General features: G+C 47.2%; 1 protein-coding gene across 1 annotated transcript in view; it reads left to right on the top strand.

Moving 5' to 3' along the window:
* Window positions 1-13,312, top strand: part of HGFAC (HGF activator) — a 57,796-nt gene extending 44,484 nt beyond the window's left edge. The window contains exons 12-15 of the mRNA XM_048509543.1: window positions 7,754-7,894; window positions 12,224-12,372; window positions 13,025-13,075; window positions 13,289-13,312. Of these exons, the coding sequence (XP_048365500.1) occupies window positions 7,754-7,894; window positions 12,224-12,372; window positions 13,025-13,075; window positions 13,289-13,312 (365 nt within the window). The remainder of the gene's footprint in view (window positions 1-7,753; window positions 7,895-12,223; window positions 12,373-13,024; window positions 13,076-13,288) is intronic.
* The last annotated feature ends 1,310 nt before the right edge of the window (window positions 13,313-14,622 follow it).

Below are 14,622 nucleotides of genomic sequence, written 5' to 3'. Positions count from 1 at the left end.
CAAAGGGTATTTATTGGACAGGGATACCGCATTGAGTCCTCGGTAATCCATGCAGAGCCTTAAAGACCCATCCTTTTTTTAACAAACAATACAGGAGCAGCATGTGTGTGTTTGGTAGCCATTGCCCGATATGAATCCGGGAAGGTTCTTGTCTAAGAAGGCACGGGTTCCTTCTCCTCATTGGGGCCTGGCGCGTAGATTCTACCTTTTGGGGCAGTTCGCTCTGGCTGTAATACTATTTTGCAGTCAGTGTCTCTATGGGGTGGCAATTGATCGCATTCTTGCTCCTGAAATACTCTGGCTAAATCTTGGTAAGCTGGTGGAATGCCGGTAGAATTGGGAGCAATTAGGAGCGCATCGCTGGGATGAAGCCAAGGGGTATGTCAGGAGAAGATGAGTTTTCCCCAATTCATGTGTTCTCCGCGAGGAGGGTCAGTGAATTCTAAGATCCTTTCCTTCCAAATGAATTTTTTGGTTCATGCAACAACAACCATGGCATGCCCAGAATCTATGGAGTGTTTGGCTACCGGCCAAAATAAAACTAATTTTCTCCCAATGGTCAGTGCAGCGGAGGAGGACCGGTTATGCTTTAAACTGGCCGGTCCCCGACTCGAGAGGACTGTCGTCCATTTTGGGTGAAGCGGTATGGGTTTAGCTTGTGGGGACTCGGTCTAGACCGTTCCTCCGCCACCCAATGCGATTAAACAATGGGAGCACCCAGAATCTACTAAGGCTGAGGCTATAATAAGTATGCTTAGCTGGGTTGGCCAGAAACGCTGAATCGTAATGGGAGCTTGCCTTCACTCACCGCATCTGGAGTCGAACCCATATCCATGGGGGCTGAAGAGAGTAAACGGCTGCTTCCCCTCCTCTGGGTGCGCTTCGGTAACTGCCTTTAGACGAAACCCGCTGGGGCGCCCGGATTTGCGTGGTGGCTTGGCAGATGGGGCGCCACGCGGCGAGTGGTTGGCTTCGTGTTTTCGGGCAGTTGGCGGCTAGATGACCGGTCCTCCGCAGTAAAGACACAATCCCAGGCGGCGCCGAGGGTGGTCACCGGTAGAGGTTGCTGGGCTTGGCTTGGGAGTCGCAGCGGTGGTCAGAAGCGCGTGGTTTTGGGTATATGGGCGGCGCACGCAGCGTAATCCAAACGAGACGCCACTCTGGGATCCCAAGTCGATCCAATCAGCAATAGTGCGGGATCCGATTAGAAACACCGCTTCAACGCAGTTTGCCGTCGACAGCATCCGAGAAGTATTCACATTTCATGCGCCAGGCCACTCAGGAGAGTTCGAGCAGCCCGCGACGAAATTCACGGGCAAATTCTGCAAACGAAGCGGTTGCCTTGCTGAATAGATTTGATGGTGCGGATGGCTTCCATTTTCAGCACCGGATCTAAAGCGCAGCCCTTAAGGCTTGGAGGAACGCCCGGCACCGTCGCGGTAGTATCCTCATCTTGCAGATTCAAAAGAGTCACAAACCAGTCGGCTGCCGCCCCATCTAAGACGGAACCGATGTCCCGTATTTTTTCGCGTTCAGACCGGGTACAGATCGTCATAGTCCCTCCATGTGGGCATCGAAGTTGTAGTGGATGAAGTAGGAAGTTTAAAGCCGGGTCCCATCGTAAAACGGGCAGGTATTGGAGGTCTGTAATATCCTCTTTCCATCGCTCTTGGCTACCGGGCTGGGCGGGCGGTTGGCGCAGGTTGAGGCAGCGGCGCAGGGGGGGGGCCGGAATCGTGGAGAGTGGGGGTACCAAGCGCCGCTGGTGTTCTGGTGGGAGCCGGGTCCTTGGAAGGTGGCAGATGCGCCGGTAGCAGTGACCTTAGCAGCGTCGCCCTCTGGCGTTGGCTGTACCAGTGACAGCGTAGACTCCAACTTGGGGTATCTTGTTCTGCTGCTTCTTCAGTTCCCTCTCCAAGCGCTAAATCTCCTTATGCAGTCAAAGGCATCCTGGTGCGCATGCAAGGCTGCTTTCTCGCTCCAGTTTGGCCAGTCTGCCACGCTGGAACAGCTGCAGTTAGTTCACTTGCGTCGCATAGCGCCTGAACGCCAAGGCGTTGACAGCTGTAAGTCCAGTTTGGAGTGTTCCAGGACTTTATCATGGACTGATAGGGTTCTGCACATATTGCCGTTGCAGCGGCGCGTCTTTGGCACGGGTCCAATTCGAAGTTGGATTTCTTTGCAGGCGCTGCTGTTCCCGGTCTTTGCAGGTTTTCACGCTCTTGCTGCAGCTGCCGTTCTCTGCCTCTTCCCATAGCTGGCGGTCCCGGGCCCATGCTGCTTGGCATCTACGCAGTCGGCCCACTTCCTCATCCCAGCTCTCTTTGATGGGAGGGGAATAGATCCGATGGGAATGCAGGCTTTCTTCGGATTCCCTCTTCATCAGAATGTAGGACATCGCCTCCACCGGGTGGTTCCACGAGGCACCTCATGGTGCAGCTGCTGATCGGGATCTGGGGTCCGATCCGGGAAGCTGGTACGGATACCCTCCCAATCCCCGATATAGTCCCGGTTTCAACGGGTGGTCTTCGGACGGGCCCCAGTGCTATGCCACGGTGGATTCTTGGGAGCATCAACAAAATCACGTAATCCAGGAATTGTTCAATGGACCTCTGTGTTGCCGCGATGAAAGGTGGTCAGACCCGCCTCCTCCGTGACAGGTTGCATCTGAGAGGTTTTGTAATCCACACGGAAACGGGCAGAATATCCGATCCACAGGCGCCGATCCATAGACAGCTTCCCAAACGACTCATGCAAGTCCACATGATGCGTCTCGGCCCCTCGTCCCCAATGGAGTAAGGGGAAGACTCGTGGCCGATACGTAGGATCGGAAAGAGTTACCAGCGGTGACCCTCAAGCTCCCACCGTTCCTCCAAATCCAGAAGGGAAAGCTCGGAGCCCTCTTTGGGGGCTACCGCACCTTCCACAGGAATATTCAACCTCTCCATGCCGAGACACTAGAGGTCCACTGCACTAGGAAGATAGATGAACTAAGTTTCCTGCCACAATGTAAGGAATTCCATAGAAGCAGAAATAAAAGGCTTTTTGGGTGTAAAAGACCGTTTATTCAGACATCCTAGAAAGCTCACGTACACGCCGTGGCAGGAATAAAGTCTCCCGCCAGAAGCACAGGTTATAACTCTGTCCATCCCATCCCCCCTCCCGGATTCCCATGGGAACGGAGTTCTCATCTCTCTCGCAGAGATAAGGTCTTCGCCGCAGATGCTGGCCCATCAGCCGGGTTATGGAATGCAGTCAAGGCCAGGCGGCTGCCCCGCTCATCAACACCGTTGAATCCTTTACATGCACATTTTTCAAGGTAGAGGCACCAAACTTTCAGGATGGCTCCAGGGTACACTCCTGGCAAGAGCACCCAGGTTTGGTGAACTTTGTTTTGGGGTTTTTTTTCCAATTTTTATGGACCCCCAAAAGGTAGGGCCCATCTCCCCATTGTCCCCTGAAACAAAGTTCCCCAAACCTGGGGACTCTTGCCAAGAGGGTCTCCTGAAGCCACCCCAAAAGTTTGGTGCCTCTACCTTGAAAAATGTGCACCCTACAGACACCGCCAGAAATTTCCCATTGGCTACAATGGAACCACGTCAGATCAGAGAATCAGCCAGGCTCTTCAGCAAGTTCTATGGTGGGAAAAAAGAAATTGTTTTTTCTCACCATAGACTTAGAGGGGACTTGCTGTTATGCCCAGCTGGCTTTGGGCTGGAGATTTTATTGGGGGCTCTAGTGGGGTTTTTGTTCTGGGTAGGGGCACCAAATTTCCTGCAGGGCTGCTGCTGAGTCTCCTCAAAGGAACCAGCTAACTTTACTGAAGTTTGGGTGCTTGGGGACTCGTTCTGTGGGCATCAGGTTCACCTTCAATTGGGTGCCCATAGCATTTGTTCCTCCCAAGCAAACTTCACTGAAGTTGCTTGACTCCTTTCAGGAGACTCACCAGCACCCCTGTGGGAAATTTTGTGCCCCTACCCAGAGCAAGACCCAGAGCCCCTCCCCCAATTAAAATCTTTACCACACAGCTAGCTGGGCATAACAGCAAGCCTCACCTCATCCACACCTCCCACTGTTTTAAATGGAGGGGAACATTGACATTTTCCCCTCCAGAAGAACAGAAGAGGTATGCTCTCCCCTCCCTAACATCTCCACCTCTTAAAACAAAGCCACTGTACAACAAAATCTAATGAACATGATAGAACTAGGTACACCACAGCAACATTTAACAACCCAGACACTGTCCAGTGGCACAGCCATACTCAGATCAATTCAGGGGACACATTTACCATCCCTGACTCATACCAAACCATCCACCGCACAACACCACAGCAACAGAATCACAACCCCCCCACAAACCCCCTGTAAACTAAAGTGGGAGATCCACAGACCCGCTCAGCCCACAGCAAGACCTACCAGGAAAACAAACAGAAACCAGCAACAGAAACCACTTCTAAGGAAAAGCAAAACCTGAACCTCCAAACAGTTTGAAACTAAAAGCTAAGACTAGTCAAACTGAAAAGGAGAAGCAACTTAGCAGCAAACACAGGGAGAAATTCAAATAACCCAAACCTTTACCAACACACACACACGAATTCAAATAAAAGCAAAGCAAAAACAGAAGCTGCAGCACACTGGGGGGGGGGGGTGGAATCAAACTGGGAGACACGTATACAAAAAAATTTAACAAAAGCAAACCAATGGTAAAACAAGGGAAAACCAGAAGCTGCAGTCCTTCCTTAAGTGGACTTTAACCCAAGACAGGTCTGTGTGGGCTAGCCTAAGGCCTAACCCCCTTCCCCGCACCTGAAAAAATGAAAAAACCTGAATGAAACAAAGAAAATGCTGCTAGCAGCAACTTAACAACAGTAAAACAATTGAACACATCACAAATTAAACTCTGGAACAACCCTGGCCCTTTGGGCCTATGTCCGCAGCCTCCCTCCCAAATAACAAACAACAACAGGAAAGCAATAAACTTTTAAGTGTTAGTTAAACCAATTTTTTAAAAAAGTAAAACTTGGTTAGTTAAATTAAAACCAAAACCCTTCAGTGTTGTCTCCTCTACAGGCAGGTCTCCTCTGCCGGGTTGGTGTGTCCCATGAAGGCATGCTCTGAGAGCAGTCACCGGGTAGAGGGAGGGACAAGTTAAAGGCCTTCATTCATTCATTCATTCATTCATTCATTCATTCATTCATTCATTCATTCATTCATTCATTCATTCATTGGATTTTTATACCGCCCTATCCCCAGGGCAGTCTCTGGCACAGAATGGGCTGGGCAGGAACCAGCACTGCAATTTATACTTTTGGGCCAGCCAGGCAGGGCAAACAAAATTCAGGATTCAGAGTTTGAATATCCCAGGGAATAAAAACGTTCCCTGATTGGCCAGGGAGCAGTGTTGAGCAGTTACCCTCTCACTTCATTGGCCAGATTAAAAGTTTCCCCTCCTCCTGTGTCCTGTCCCTCAAGAACATAAGAACATAAGAACATAAGAAATAGCCTGCTGGATCAGACCGGAGTCCATCTGGTCCAGCATTCTGCTACTCGCAATGGCCCACTTAGGTGCCTTTGGGGAGCTCACATGCAGAATGTGAAAGCATTGGCCTTCTGCTGCTGCTGCTCCTGAGCACCTGGTCTGCTAAGGCATTTGCAATCTGAGATCAAGGTGGATCAAGATTGGTAGCCATAGATTGACTTCTCCTCCATAAATCTGTCCCAGCTCTTTTAAAGCTATCCAGGTTAGTGGCCATCACCACCTCCTGTGGCAGCATATTCCAAACACCAATCACATCGCTGTGTGAAGAAGTGTTACCTTTTATTAGTCCTAATTCTTCCCCCCAGCATTTTCAATGAATGCCCCCTGGTTCTAGTATTGTGAGAAAGAGAGAAAAATTTCTCGCTGTCAACAATTTCTACCCGAAGCATAAAGGGATAGACTTCTATCATATCCCTGCTCAGACAGCTCCTCTCCAATCTACAGTGCCTCAAACACTGCAGCCTCTCCGCATAAGGAAGGTGGTCCAATCCTTCAATCTTCCTCATTGCCCTTCTCTGTACTTTTCTACCTCTTGATGTCCTTTTTGAGATGTGGCGACCAGAACTGAACACAGTACTCCAAGTCTTGGTCGCTACCACTGCTTTATATCAGGACATGACAATCCTTGAAGTTTTATTATCAACTCCTTTCCTAATTATCCCCAGCATAGAGTTTGCCTTTTTGACAGCTGCCATGCATTGAGTTGACATTCCCATGAACTATCAACTAAGATGCCCAAATCCCTTTCCTGGTCTGTGACTGATAGCACTGACCCTTGTAGCGTGTATGTGAAGTTTGGATTTTTTGCCCCTATGTGCATCACTTTACATTTTGCTACATTGAACTGCATTTGCCATTTCTTAGCCCACTCACCTAATTTATCAAGGTCCGCTTGGAGCTCTTCGCAATCCTTTGTGGTTCTCACCACCCTACATAATTTGGTATCATCTGCAAACTTGGCCACCACACTACCCACCCCTACTTCCAGGTCATTTATGAATAAGTTAAAGAGCACTGGTCCCAAAACGGATCCTTGGGGAACACCACTCCCTACATCTCTCCATTGTGAGAACTTCCCATTTATACCCACCCTTTGTTTCCTGTTCCTCAACCAGTTTTTAATCCATAGGAGGACTTCCCCTCTTATTCTTTGATTGCTGAGTTTTTTCAACAGTCTCTGGTGAGGAACTTTGTCAAAAGCCTTTTGGAAATCCAAGTAGACAATGTCCACTGGTTCCCCCTTATCCACATGTCTGTTTACACCCTCAAAGAACTCTAGTAAGTTTGTAAGACAGGACTTGCCTCTACAAAAGCCATGCTGACTCTTCCTCAGCAGGTCTTGCTTTTCTACATGTTTAATAATTTGATCTTTAATGATAGATTCTACTAATTTACCAGGAACAGATGTCAAACGGACTGGCCTGCAAAGACTTGGCTAGCTAGCCAGGTCTCAGCAGAAATGCAGTGGCAATAATTGGCTGAGTCACACTCAGCTCTCTCCAATTTGTTGTCCAGGTAACAAATTTACAAAACAAGAGAGAGAGAGAGAGAGAGAGAGAGAGAGAGAGAGAGCGCTCAAATAGCACCATTGCTGCTGCTGGGTTTCAGGCTGCCCCCCCCCCCCAACACAGCAGAGAGCCCCCAACACGGACAGCAATGTAAGGTAATTATTGGGGGGATTCTTTGGGAGGGGATTCTCTAGTTTGAACTAGATGCTAGGGAAACTTTGTTTAAAGCATGTCCAAGGTGGCTAGGTGCTTTCGAGGCTCCCTTTCAAGCTTTAAATCCCCTTAATGCCAAATTTCTGTTCAACATCCTGCATTCAGAGGTATTCAGGTCAGCCCAAACACAAGCTGAAAAAGCCGAATCTCACCATGATTTGACTTGTTTTGCAATTCGGGCATACTAAATCACCACACCTAGTCTTGTCTCCTTCCATGCATCCAAACTGAAAGAAGGGGGCATAGCTCAATGGTAGTTCACCTATCTGCTTTGCATACAGAAGGTCCCAGGTTCGATTCCTGGTATCCTCAAGCAACAAAATTAATGTGAAAGACCTCGACCTGTGCCAGACAGTGACAGATTTTTGATTAGGCTGTCTCCATTGGTTAGGTTGAGGCACCCCAATAAAGGAAAGTGTAAAGGATAACTAACATTGCATCTCCCACCTCCTCCTTGTGGGTTTACGACTAATCTGTTTCCCTCCTTTGGCAGTTTTGGTGAAGCTAAAGAAGACCAATCAGCGCTGTGCTGTGAAGTCCCAGTTTGTTCAGCCAATCTGCCTGCCAGAAAAGGGGCTGACCTTTCCTGATAATTATAAATGCCAGATTGCTGGATGGGGCCACTTGCATGAAAGTAAGTTCATCAAATAGGTGTGTGTGGGAGCAAAAGTGATGGCTCAGCATCACTTGTACACAACAACCTTTCTGCAGTTGATTCCCCAGCAGAGTTACTTCCTTTGCCAAAGAGGCTTCTGTTGTGGTGTGTGCAGATGCGTGTGTGTGGGGGGAGCACACCCCCACTCTCTTCATCCCCTGTTTTGACTTCATTTTGCAGAGGTGCCCTTGTCCTTTTGCCAAAATCAGCTCCTATGCTATGCCACTTGCTGCCCGTGGTCTAGGCAGACTCCGGTTGTATTCCATATTATATGACTCTGCTTGGATTAGAGTTTGTGTGCAGGTTGTGGGCAGAACCCTTGAAGCTTTTTCACTTTTCATTAAAGAGGATCGCAAAATACCAGCTGACCAGATTTTGCCATCAAATCTTATCTTCAACAATTTAGACTATCCTTTGAATCAAAAATCAATCTGTGGGAGATTAAACAAACAGTTTTCGTTTTACCCCCTAGTCTTTTTGCCCAGGGACCCATGGGGCCCATGAAAATCTGGGGAAATGGTATTATTTGAAGTCCTCTTGGTCTGTACTTCTGTTACTCCTAAATCAAGGATTATGTATATTCTTGTGTCGCAAACAAGAAGAAATTATTATTCCTATTTTTATGGTAGATTTCACAGCTGCCAGATCTTCTTCCTCTTCCTCTTCCTCTTCCTCCTCTTCTTCCTCTTCTTCCTCTTCCTCCTCCTTTGACATATCGGCACCAAAATTTCAGGGTATCATCTGGAGATTGTCCTGATGACACCCCCCAAGTTTGGTGAAGTTTGGTGCAGGGGGTCCAAAGTTATGGATTCCCAAAGCGGTAGCCACCATCTCCTTACCTCCCATTGGGAACAATGGGGGATAGGGGCACCCCCTTTGGGAGTCCATAACTTTGGCCCCCCTGAACCAAACTGCACCAAACGTGGGGGGTATTATCAGGACAGTCTCCTGATGATACCCTGAAATTTTTGTGCTGATATGACAAAAATGCGCCCCCTGCAGGCCAAAACGTGAAAAAACACCTTTTTTTTTTTAAAAAAAAAACAAACCTCCAAATATCTCAGACGTTCCCACAGATGCGGGGCAGTCCGAATCTGCAGGGTTTGGGATTCGGCGAATCTGAGCCTATTAGCCCAAATCTGGGCTGAATCTTGTTGGTATCGACCAACCCTATCAATTACCTTCCCCAGAAACAAAAGATTCAAAATGGGGCAGTAATTGGCCAAATCACCAGGATCTAACTATGGTCTTTTCAAGAGTGGGCCAACCACTTCCTTCTTCAACCCACCTGGGAACACTTCTTGAGCAAGGAGTGTTCCCAGGTGGGTTTGATGATACTCAACAGGTGAGGTCGTAGCTCCTCCCGACTTGCTTTAATCAGCCAGGAGAAGCACCGATCCAGAGGACTGGTAGTAGGTCTAACAGCAGCCAGGACCCTGTCAGCATCAGCCTCAGCAAGCAGGGAAAACTGCTTGGTCCAGAAAAGGGCCGGAAGATGGCAACGGAGCCTCCAGTTCACTAATTGTAGCAAAATTGGCAGGAAGGTCCAGGCAGAGGAACGTGACTTTATCTGCAAAAAAGCTGTGTGTTGAATTTGTAGTTATTTGCAAAAAAGCTGTAACAGCCTCACAGCTATGAGTTGAATTTGTAGTTTTAGAGTCCTCATTCAAGGAGGAAAGCGACCGAGTAATACGGAATAATTGTGCTGGGCGGGAGCTAGCGGACGCGAGAGAGGACGAGAAGTAACCCTTCTTTGCCATCTTCATCACCATCTCATAAACATCCTATAAGATGTTCGCACAGCCTCGTCACGAGACTTCCTCCATACTCACTCTAGATGTCTGAGTTCCCATTTTATTCGGCGAAGCTCCTCAGTATACCAAGGTGCCAACCAAGAACGGGGGTGCAGAGGATACCAGGGAGCAATCACCTCGATGGCATTGGAGAGCCTGGAGTTCGAGTCCTCCACTTGCTCATCAAGGGTGTCAGTGGGTTCAGGGTCCCGCAGAGCATTCAGAAATCCAATTGGATTCATAAGTCTCTGCAGGCGGGCATAAATTAGCCGGTTGCCTAGACAGGGTTGGCGTGGTAAGTCCACCCGGACTTTCAGGCCATAGTAGTCGGACCATGGCACTCTGTCGACAGAGGATACAACCCAGCCTCATGAGTGGGGCCATAATTTATCAAGGAGAGGCCCAGTGTCACCATGAATGACACTAGGTCCACAGCCGCTGAACATGAGGCGTGTCCACATGGATGTTGAAGTCCCCCAAGACAATAAGCCTAGGGAAATGCAATGTCCAATTGATCACCGCCTCCAGCAGCTGTGACAGGCTGGCCCCAGTGTGCTAGGTGACCGATACACCAGGAAGACAGTCAACCTCTCCAAGGTCTCCCACTCTAGGCCAGCACACTCAAACCCGGTGATCCTTGGGACAAGGACAGCCCTGAAAGCGATCTAATCCTGGATGAACATTGCCACACACACATACACCCGTGTTCTGAAAAAAATTTTTTTCTTTAGTTTTGAGAGCAGAAAGGGAGAACTAAAGGGTTGGAGCCCCTTTTCTCTGAGGAAAGGCTTGGGATTTTCAATTTAGCAAAAAGACTAAGGAGGAAATTGATATTATACATGGGTAGAGAGAGGTGTCAGAGAAAACTTCTCCTTCTCCCCCAATACTAGAATTTGTGTGTATCCAATGAAGTTGATTGAGGACAGACAAAAGCAGGTATTTTAATAAGTAATTAAATGTGGCGTTCGCTACAAGGAAACATAGTGATGGCTACAAGGTTGCATGGCTTTAAGAGGGAATTGGATCAATGGAGGAGAGGTCCATTAGTGGTCAAAAGGAATGGGAAATGTCATGGGAGGCTTTGGCCTCTATGCTTCTTGTGTGTCCTCCAGAGCAGCTGGTTGGCCACTGTGCGAAGCAGGTTGCTGAAGTGATGTGATATTCTTCTGTTCTTAATTTAGAAATACTGTCCACAATTCTGGACCCCTAATTTTGAAATCATACTATAGAGCTGGAAACGGTGCAGAAAAGGGCAATCAAATGGTTGGTTGAATCCGCCCGCTGTTCGCTTAATTCCCTCTTGCTCGCCTCCCATTAATTGCTAACTGTGCAGCCTCTCCCCTTTCTTTCTCTCATTTGTTTGTGTTTTGTTTTTCCCCACACTCAGACAATGCCTTGTAAAGGGCCCATGGTTGAGATGGGGAGATATATCTTATAGGTTGGTTGCTGCTATATTATTGTTTGCTGGCTGTGGATTCAAATTTAGGTTTTATTAGTATCATCAGCTTATTGTAAAGTTTTAGTCTTTTTCATGTTTTAAATTCTTGTAGCAGCCCTGAACCCAGCTCCGGTTGGGAATGGGCAGGGTATAAATTTAAATAAACAAATAAATAAACATGGGGAACCTTTCCTGTGAGGAAAGACTATGGACTTGGGGGGGGGGGGGTTGTGTTCAGAAAAATATGGCTAAAAAGGGAAATTATAGAGGTTTATAAACTCATATATATTGTGTGCGTGTGTGAGAGAGAACTTTTTATTCCTCTTCCGTCATATTAGAACTTGGCACCAGTGAAGGTGGCAGACAAGTAGCTTCAGGACAGACAAAAGCAAGTACAATAACTGTTGTGTCATCTGGCACTTGGTGGTTAAGTGCAACCCCCTGCTACTTGTGAATTGTGGAGGGGACTCTGAGTCATGGGCAGTGATGGTGGCTGGGATTTGGCTGCCACAGTTCTTTGCTCCCTGCCCTAGTTCTTTTGCTGATCAGCTGGGTGACGGACTGGAGTTTCAGGTGCCGGGACATGCCTCAGTCCTTTGAATCCTGACAGGCCACACAACTGATCAGCGGGGGTGGGGGAGCACATTTTGACTGTGTAACGTCCAGTTACTTTCATCCTTTTGGGCCTCTATTTTACTGCTAATACTTGGAGCAGTCTAACAATGAAAGACTGCTAAGAAAGACCACATATTTTCTTTGTGAAGATATTCTGAAAAGGAGATTTGGAATTCTTTAGGATGGGATAAACTGGTTGGAAATAGAACAGTGAATGATTATCTAGTGCTTCTCTTTCAGGTGTATGATTTTAAGAGTATTGCACTGGGCACATTGAGGGAGTATTGAGGGAGTATTGCAATGGGCACATTGAGGGAGTCAGTGGGATTTCCTGCACACTTAAATGCTGAATTGCCAGTGTTTATAAACAGTATAGTGGCCATGCTTTTCAACATCATTTTTGTGCAGGGCAGTTATGACACAAGTGGAATTAAGTTTTGTCTATATGATTTGTTTCACCAGATGCATCCTGCTATTCTAGATTATTGCAAGAAGCAATTGTTCCCATCATTCCTGATAGAAAGTGTCAACATTATGATGTGTATGGAGCGGACATTAGTGAAAATATGTTTTGTGCTGGTTACCTCAATAGCAAATCAGATGCCTGCCAGGTAATCTTATACTTCTACTTAAATTTACATGAATGACTTACTCTGTAGAAAATTACAGTACTTTACTATTAGAGAAGAACAGTTAACAACAACCCACTAACTTCATTTCACTTGTCTCAAATCCTGACTCTGGTTAAATTATAGTGAATTTGTTTGGTCTTCAATCAAAGTCCATTTAGGAACCCTCACGCATGCTGCCTCCACTTACTAATGCTGTCCATTTGAGGAGCTCATGACAGTTTTCTCGTGGGCAGCAGTAGACTGGTAGAAAAGTAAAAAAATCAGTGTTTCAAAGCAGGAGTCCAACTTGCAAAAACCAGCCCTACTTTCACGAAAAAAAGTCCAAATACAGAGCAGTTGTTTTTTGAAATAATATACTGCCTCTTTCCTTGATCACACCTATGCCCTAGGATTGCTATTGTGTTGTGTGTATGTAAAGTGCTGTCATGTTGCGGCTGACTTATAGTGATCCTTGGTGAGATTTTCAAGGCACGTGAGCAAGCAGAGGTGGTTTGACATTCCCTTCCTCTGCAGTGTCTTCCTTGGAGGTCTCCCACCCGATCAGCTTCTGAGATCTGACAAGATCAGGCTCGCCTGCAGTAGAGCATCTAGAGGGGGTAGGGGATTTTTTGATGTCTTCCTGTTGCTACAGTTGAAGGAAGCACCTTGCACCTTGCCAGAGAGACAGCTCTTCACTTGTTGGGTAAGACTGACTCAGGTATTTGGCCTCCCTAGCTATGTTAAAGGGAATTTCTAAAAAAAGTGGGGAGAGCAAGACTTATTTGCTGCAGTGCTGAGATACTGGAATTCCTGATCAATTAATCTTTGCTTTAAGGAGCGAAAGATTTCTCGGGCAGACAGCATAGCTAGTGACTCTAGTGTAAATCCCAACGTTAATATTTTTTGTTCTACTAAGGTCGTCCACCAGTCAGAGTTTTGAAGATCTACAAGAGACTGGCCTGTTGGACTTGAGTCCTCAAAGTGAAAACAGAGATGTAGCCTGAACTTAAATGTAGCAAGCCAGGTTCTGGTCTCTAAAAGGTGTTGACCAGTTTCAACACAAAGGACAGCACAGGGCGCACAATGTGGCAAACCAAGTAACTTATATAGGAAGCCGGATTGTATACATTCAACTGAGCAGTTCCAAGCACCAATTCATATAGAAGCACCATACAGCAACTGCTGACCTACCTTGGCACGAAAGGCCTTATTACTAACCACAAACATAGAAAAACAGAGCCTGCTAACTAACTGTGCCTCTTCTACCAAATGCCCAACTGAGAATGGCACCCTAACTGTATGCCCTGCTAGTCACAAGACCCAGATATAGACATAATTAAGGCACCTCTCTACAAACAAAAAAGAATGAATGGCCCTGTCAGTTTGTGCCCTCCCCAAATAAAGCTTGTTTGGCTGTTTGTGTCAGGATCACAAACAGTTTTCCTGTAAATGCTTTCCTGCTTACAGTTTTCCTGTAAATGCTTTCCTGCTTCCCTCTTCCCTTCCTGGCAACCTCCTGGCGCCAGCTCTTCTGCAAGAAGGTGTGAACAGTTCCCAGGTTCTTTGAAGCTCTGTAGTGCAAATGTTGTAGAATTTGTAAGGCACATTTGGTGTGGGACAAATTGGGGGTGGGTTTTTTTGAAGGATATAATCTCTGGATCTAAGCTGGAGAGCTTAGATTCAGCTTTCTATTGTTACTCTACGCGTTGTTAGAAATAAACTGCTTTAGGACTTTCCTTTGGCCTCTATTATTTCCAAGTTCGAGAGCCTGACAGTGTGTAAGTACAGAGGATGCCAGCCTGCCTGGAATTCCAGGCTGCTTGCAAGGACGTAGGTAAGCGGGGTTTTTCTCGTGTTCAACCCCCCATTACATGTCTGAAGCTCTGCCCCCCTGTTTGTGGGTTTTTAATTTTTTAGTGTTTTTTCAGTTTTTTGTCTGCAGGGGGCGCAGGTTTTAGGCTAACAGCACCTACATTTCAGGGATTTGTTGGGAGACTCTCCTGACAATACCACCCAGGTTTGGTTCAGGGGACCCAAAGTTATGGGCTCCCAAAGGGAGTGCCCCATCCCCCATTGTTTCCAATGGGAGCTAATAGATGGGGCTGCACATTTGAGGGTCCATAACTTTGGCCCCCATGAACCAAACATCTCCAAACCTGGGTGGTATCATCAGGAGACTGTCCTACTGATACCACCCAGGTTTTGTGAAGTTTGGTCAAGGGGGTCAAAAGCTATGGATTCTCAAAGGGG

This window comes from Sphaerodactylus townsendi, linkage group LG10 (assembly GCF_021028975.2).
Source record: "Sphaerodactylus townsendi isolate TG3544 linkage group LG10, MPM_Stown_v2.3, whole genome shotgun sequence".
Classification (NCBI taxonomy): domain Eukaryota; kingdom Metazoa; phylum Chordata; class Lepidosauria; order Squamata; family Sphaerodactylidae; genus Sphaerodactylus; species Sphaerodactylus townsendi.
This window is presented reverse-complemented; position numbering and strand designations above follow the sequence as displayed.